The 7331-nt window shown below is 50.7% G+C and overlaps 1 protein-coding gene across 2 annotated transcripts; it reads left to right on the forward strand.

The window, feature by feature from the left end:
• Window positions 1–1453: 1453 nt before the first annotated feature.
• PCBD1 (pterin-4 alpha-carbinolamine dehydratase 1) lies at window positions 1454–6421 on the forward strand. 2 transcript variants are annotated; one of them, XM_069459913.1, is made up of 5 exons: window positions 1454–1538; window positions 3793–3924; window positions 4262–4393; window positions 4962–5042; window positions 5887–6421. In XM_069459913.1, the coding sequence occupies exons 2-5, from the start codon at window positions 3922–3924 to the stop codon at window positions 5983–5985; spliced, it is 315 nt and encodes a 104-aa protein (XP_069316014.1). In that variant the 5' UTR covers window positions 1454–1538; window positions 3793–3921; the 3' UTR covers window positions 5986–6421. The 2 variants fall into 2 exon arrangements, with proteins under 2 accessions (XP_069316014.1, XP_069316013.1); XM_069459912.1 differs by lacking the exon at window positions 3793–3924.
• The last annotated feature ends 910 nt before the right edge of the window (window positions 6422–7331 follow it).

The raw sequence follows: 7331 nt of genomic DNA on the forward strand, positions 1-7331 counted from the left end.
ATAATATTTGCAAGTCATATATTTCATAATGTTCTTATCCAGAATGAAACACTCCCAAAACTCAGTAAGGAAACAAACAATTCAACTCTTTTTTAATGGGGCAGAAATTCCAATAGACAATTCCCTAAAGACTTACCTGTTGCACATGAGCACATGAAAAGATGTCATATCATTGGTCATTAAGGAAACTCAAATTAAAACCACAATGAGGCACCACACACCAATTAGAATGGCTAAAATTAAAAAGACTATACCAGGTGTTGGTGAGGATGTAGAATTGGAACTCCCATACGCTGCTGCTGGGAAGATAAAATGATACAAACACTTTGGAAAACAATGTGGCAGTTTCCTAATAAGTTATAAACAGACACCTGTCATCTGACCCAGACATTCCATTCCTAGGTACTTACTCAAGAAAAATGAAAGCTTATATCCATACAAAGACTTGCACAGGAATATTCAGAGCAGCTTTATTTGTAACAGCCAAAACTAGGACAACCCAATGTCCATCAACAGTAAATTGCTAAACAAATCGTGCTATATCCGCACAGTATTATACCATAAAATAAATTTTAGAAAAGGAATTATTGATACATGCAACAACATGGATGAACATTAAAATAATTATGCAGAGTATATACGGTATGGCTCATTTACATAAAATTCTAGAAAATGCAAACCAATCTATAGTGACTGAAAACAGATCAATGGTTGCCTGGGGAGGGGAGTTGGGGGGGGAGAGATTAGCAAATGGCAGGAGGAAACTTTTAGGGGTGATGGATATGTTCATAATCTTGATAGTGGTGATGGTTTCACAGGGAAACATGTCAAACCTTATCAAACTGTACACTTTAAATGTGTGCAATTTACTTTATGTCAACTATATACGAATAAAACGTTGTGATATGTTTTGTTTTTTGAGATAGTGCCTGGCTCTGTTGCCGATGCCAGAGTGCAGTGGTGCAATCATAGCTCCCTGCAGCCCCGAACTCCTGGGCTCACACGATCCTCCGGTCTCTGCCTCCCTGTGGTTGGGACTATAGGCGTGCACCACCAGCCCAGCTAATTTTTCTTCTATTTTTGGTAGATATGGGTCTTGCTTTTGCTCAGGTTGGTGACAAACTCCTGACCTCAAGCAACCTCCCCCCTCGGCCTCTCGGAGAGCTAGGATTACAGGCGTGAGCCACCGTGCCAGGCCAAAAAGCGTTTTTTAAAAAGAAAAAAGTAATCTCGCTCCGAGGGTCACCCAGCTGGGAAGCGGCGGGCGACTTAAACCCAGAAGTCGCGTCGGGAGTCCGTACACTTCCCGCTTTGGCCGCTCTGCTAAGCACGGAGTCTGGCTCTGCACGGCCAGGAAAGTGCTGGAAGGAAGCAGGGCGAGCGCGGCCGGCCAGGGACGTGAGTCATTAGCCGGGGGGCGGCCCGAGCGCGGCCCCGCCCCCTGGAGGCGGCCTGTGCGCCCGGCCGCCGCGCTCGCCCTCTCGGCCGGCCACCTGCTGCCCGCCCGGCCACCTGCTGCCCGCCGGTGCCGCGACATGGTGAGTGGGGCGGGGGGATCGGGCGCCGTGCGGGGTCGGGGAGCGGGAAGCGGTGGCGGAGGGTCCCTCCGGGCCCCCTGCGGAGCCGCCGTGGCCCGGCTGGGGAGTCGGGGTCTCCGCCCCGCTCCCTGTCGCCGGCGGTGCGGAGGGGAGTGGGAGGCCGCAGAGGCGCGGTGGCGAGACCGGGTCCCAGCGAGGCGGGAGGCCAGGGCTCGCTCTGCGACCTGCGCTGGGGGCAGGGCTTACGGCCTTCCTGGGCGCGGGGGTGGGGCATCACAGGGAGCCCGCATTTGTGACCCTTGGGGGCGCGGTTCTGTTCTGGATTTGGGGGCATGGGTGAGAGCGAGGGGGAGACTAAGTTTGCGTGTCCCTGTTGGCTCGTTCATCTGGGCACGGGGTCTGGCTGGAACTAAGCCTCTGCCCCCTTGTGCTGTGCCCCTGAGCCTCGTTTGAGGCCTGTGCCGCGCAGTGTGGATGTAGTGGCTCAGGGTGACCCCTCCTCCAAGCTGAGCTTCCCCCGACGCAGCGGTGGGGGGGAGGGCGCGTCTCAGGCCCTTTGCTCTGCTGTGCTAGGAAGCCCCGGAAGCTTTGCCAAACAGACCATTTCTGGCCCAGAGCCCTCAGAAGCAGTCCAGGCTGGGAGGGAGTTTTGATGGGTTGTGGCTTCTGGGAGGGAGGGCGAGTGGGAATGGTTGTGAGGGGCGCCCAGGCCCCAGGGATGCAGGCTTTGGGTAATCAGTAACCCCTCTGCACTCTCGGAGAGGAGGCTGGGCCTGGAGGCTGTTTACTAAGCACACACAGTCCCTTCCCCCTCTCTGTCCCCAGAGCTCAGAGGGTTTGTCACTTCAGCCCCAGGCTGTGCGACTTGGGGGGTTCCAGAAGACTCTACAAAGAAAGGGGAACCTCCCAGAAGCTCACCTGTACTCACCCATCCCTTTCAGATCCCAGGAAGTAAACAGTGGGTTCTGGTGGCTGGGCTGACTTGTGGTTGCAGGGATACAGGGACCAGGTATCTGGAGTAGGGGCCTGCTGGGCAGATGATGCAAATCACCGCTGCCAGCTCTGTAGCCACCCAGAGTGGAGGGGAGGAGAGGGCCAAGCCTGAGCAGTCAGAGAGAGCACATGTTTTTAGGAGGGAGGAAAGCACAGACTTTAAGAGCACCTGATGCTTCAACTATATGCCACCCAAATGCCGCAAGGCCCATCACAAGGCTGGTTGTCCCAGGAAGTGTTTTTTATTTATTTTATTTATTTATTTTTTTGAGACAGAGTCTCGCTCTGTTGCCCAGGCTAGAGTGAGTGCCGTGGCGTCAGCCTAGCTCACAGCAACCTCAAACTCCTGGGCTCAAGCGATCCTTCTGCCTCAGCCTCCCGAGTAGCTGGGACTACAGGCATGCGCCACCATGCCCCGCTAATTTTTTCTATATATATATTTTTAGTTGGCCAGCTAATTTCTTTCTATTTTTACTAGAGACGGGGTCTTGCTCTTGCTCAGTCTTGTCTCGAACTCCTGACCTCTAGCGATCCACCCTCCTCGGCCTCCCAGAGTGCTAGAATTTGTGCCCCGGCCAAGGAAGTGTTTTTAAAATGCAGATGATATTTACTTAATAACAATGCAGTCTCCTAAAGTGTCCCATTGGTGTGATGATCTGTGAGCTGGAGGTTCTGCCAAGAGAGGTACAGCCACCTGGCTGGCAAATGGTGGGACCGGAGCTTGAACCAGGCCTGCCAGACTCGACCCAGGGCATCCAGTCAGCGGGCTGCCTCATAAAAGCTAAATTAACCTCCCTCACATTGTCTCCCAGACCTAATTTTCGATTTGGCACTGTATCCACGTCTGCCCTGCGGCCGTGCTGTTTTAGAAGCCGAAGGGTTCCTTGAACTCCTAGACCTGGATCCTCCTTGTTTCCTTGTATTTGCTGACACTCCATTCACAGCCGAGTTGTGCCAGTCTGGGCTGTCTTGAGGGCACCTTGCACAACAGGTAAATAGGATGGGGCACTGGGTTTGCCAGTTGCCCTTGGCCAAGTTACTTTCACTTCTGGGACTGTGCTCTGTGGCCCAGGCTTCCCAAACAGCCAGAAGAGAAGAGATGGAAAACATGAGAACTCTAGGCCTGGCAGCTCGGGACCAGAGGCTGCATGGGAGTGTGGGTGGGTACCCACCAGAGGTAGTGCCAGTGGTTGTCACTGCAGTGTGGCTGAGAATGGCCTGGATGCTTGCTTTAAATGCGGGTTCCTCTGCCGGGCCCCAGGGATGCTGATGCACAGACCACACTTGGAGAACGCTGCCTGTGCTGCCACAGACCAGGGGCAGGGGTGGGAGAACAGTGGCCAAGTCGTCTCTCCTCTCTAGACCAGTTTCTTCAGGACACACGAAAGCTATGGTAGGGGCATGTAAGGGGCTGGGGGCAGGGTGGGGGAGGAGTGCTTCTCAGTGCCAGTCATATGCATGACACTTCCTTTGGGATTTTCTTTCTCTGAGTATAAAACCCAAGGTTCACTGAGAACCTATCAGTGATCAAGCCTGGACCCCTCCTCCTGGGCAGGGCCCCAACCTTGAGACCTCCCAGCCTCCTGCTTAAAGACTCGCTACCCTTTGACTGGTCAGCCATGTCCAAAGCAGCCGCTAGAGGCTGGCTAGAGTCCCCCAAAGGTCTGGGGACTTCTCTTTTGAGCTGTAGAGAGAAATGCCCTTGGGCCTCTGCTGTTTTCCTCTTCTAGGCTGGCAAAGCACACAGGCTGAGTGCTGAGGAGAGGGACCAGCTGCTGCCGAACCTGAGAGCCGTGGGGTGGAACGAGGTGGAAGGCCGTGATGCCATCTTCAAGCAGTTCCATTTCAAAGACTTCAACAGGGTATGGCACCGGGGTGGGACAGTTTGCTGAGACTGGAGCTGATGGTGTCACAATCTAGAACTTGTTCTCTCCCTTAATGTTCTGATATCAAAGACTCCCAGACACTACACTAAGTCAGTTTTTGGGCACTGTACCAGTGGGGAAATTAATTTTCCTGCATAACTTGGAAAGTATTATCCTTGGGGATTGCAGAGTAGGAAGGTGGGTCTTGGGCTCTCCCTACCTAGAACTTTTAGAAACAATCCTCAGAGGAGGTAGTTCAGGTAGGAAACAGGTGTACATCTGGAAGGCATTTTATAGCCAAAAGACTGGCCAAGGCCAAAAGCCTGTTGTGGTGTTTCTACCTTGTTAGTGATCCCAGTAACAGGACTGTCTTCCTACTGCAGGGACCACCTCTAACTCAAGCCTGAGAGTCAGCGGCAGGATGTCAAGGGGGAAATGACTAAAGCAGGAGCAGTCTCCCTGTGTGCAGCTAGCCAATGCTCCGCACCCTGGAACTGGCCCATAAAAGGCGTGCAGGAGTCCTTTCTCTCGCAGCACTAACCTGGGTCTCACTTCACTTACATAGGCTTTTGGGTTCATGACAAGAGTGGCCCTGCAGGCTGAGAAACTGGACCACCATCCAGAGTGGTTTAACGTATACAACAAGGTGAGTGGTGTCCTGCAACTCTAGCATGCTGTGCCCCTGTCCAAATCCCGAGAAATCCACTCACTCTGAATGTCTCTTCCCCGGACCTCCCTGTGGGCCCTCCTCGCCCATAGGTTGGCTGTCCACTCCATCTGTTCCATTCATCTCATCCCTATTCTCATTAAGATTGTACATGCCTAGAGTCAACATGAATACCACTGGAAAATAATGCCTCACTACAATTGAAAGAAATGCAAATTAAAATACTGAGATACTTGTGATTAAAGTAGATACTAAGCAGCAAAACCTAAGAAAGGAAAAGCTGTGGGAATCAGGCATACTTATTCATCGTTAATAGCTCTAAATGGCTTTCATCTTTCTGGAGGTATGGCAGGATGAAAAAGTAATAAACTTGAACTAAGAATACCTATGTATAGCCAACCTATCAGATTGGCTGATGAATGAATAGAAATAATTATGAAATGCCTACCATCTGCCAAGGGCTCTGCTAGACTCTGTTTATATAAAAAATATTAAGGGTGGAAGAGGCTGTTAATGGATAGTGTTTAGGAGTTGGCGTTGGTTTTTAGTTTCATCTTTAGCTTTTAGGTTGCTCTTGACATTTGGATGTTAAATTTTTACCCTATACCTGAGGTCACCATTATTTTTGAAAGACATCAAAGGAGAGATGTCTTTCGGTTTTGCACTGTTGTACAGGAATGTCAGAGAGTCCCCAGGAGAGATCACAGGACTGGTGGTTACTACCGGGGTCTAGCAGGGCTGGGCCCAACAGCTAGTGACTCTCTCCTGCCCCTAAGTGAAGTCAGTGGGATCAGACGGCCCTGAATTTCTGGTTTCGTTTCAGGTGCACATCACCCTGAGCACCCATGAGTGTGCAGGCCTTTCAGAACGGGACATAAACCTGGCCCACTTCATCGAACAAGTGGCAGCGTCCATGACGTAGACCCTCCCCTTCCTCTTTGAATTGCTCAGGGAAAGGCGTGACTAAACTGGGGACCCAGGGCGGGAGCTGAGCGCCCTTGGCCCTGAGACCCTGCTGCCTCTGTCGAGGGGCGAGTCCTTGATGCGGGAAGAGGATCCGGCATCCCTGCCAACACCAGGAATTTAGACCTTTTCCTTGTGCCGCTCTCTGTCCTTGGGGCTCTGTTACGTTACACTAATTTGAATAAGCTCGCCCCTTTCTTTGCAACTTCCCAGCAACCGTAGTGACTTTCTTTCTAGGCTGTGTCTTGTTCGCTTTATAATTCATTTCCCAAGAAGCTGTGATAGAGGGTGAAATAAAGTCGTACCTTAGAACCAGTACCCTAAAGTAAACCCTGTCCTATGTGACGGAAACACATGTGCTTTTATGTATCAAATAAAACTATTGTATCACTTGGTCTCAGGCTCTAGAAAATTCTTTTCCATAGGTCAATCCAAATTGGAGCCAGTAGGCACTTAAAGCACTTACTTGGTGCAGGGCACTGTTCAAGGTACTGGGGGAAAGACAGGAACCTGCCTTCAGGTTCATTATCATCTAAGGGAATCAGGAAAACAATTAACTATGACGAGACAGGATGAATGAAGTTAATGCTAGATGGCAGGGTAAGAAATGAGCTAAGGGGAATACAAACGATTTATTACAGAGGCAATCTGGAGGCTTCCATTTGCGTTATGCTTCGAAGACCTTAGTAGGGGAGAGGCAGAGATGGCTGAGGGAGTGTCAGGAACACAGATACTTTTTGAACACCAACATGGCACTCAAAAGAAATGCTCATTAGGACATTTTAGAGTTCAGATTTTCGTATTAGGGATGCTCAGCCGGTAAGTATAATGGAAATATAGCCAAATCCAAAATCTAACATTTCTGGTCCTAAGCCTTTCAGATAGGGGATACTCTACCTGTATCTTCCTGGCTGTGATGGATCATTTTATGTGTCAACTCAACTGGGCCATGAGCTGCCCAGACATTTGGTCAAACATTATTGAGGGTGTTTCTGAATGAGACTAACATTTGAATCTGTAGACTGGAGTAAAGCAGCTTGCCCTCCCTAATGTGGGTGGACCTAATCCAATCAGTTGAAGGCCTGTGTAGACTAAAAGGGCTGACCCTCCCCAAAATAAGTAACTCCTGACTGCCTTGAGCTGGGATGTTAGTCTTTTCCTGCTTTTGGACTCAAACTGAAACATCCACTCTTCTCGGGTCCCAAGCCGGCAGGCCTCCGTACTGGAACTACACCGTCAGCTTTCCTGGGTCACCAGCTTGCCAAGGGCAGATCTTGGGACTTGTCAGTCTCCATAATGACATGG

The sequence above is a fragment of the Eulemur rufifrons genome, chromosome 28 (assembly GCF_041146395.1).
Source record: "Eulemur rufifrons isolate Redbay chromosome 28, OSU_ERuf_1, whole genome shotgun sequence".
Taxonomy (NCBI): Eukaryota; Metazoa; Chordata; class Mammalia; order Primates; family Lemuridae; genus Eulemur; species Eulemur rufifrons.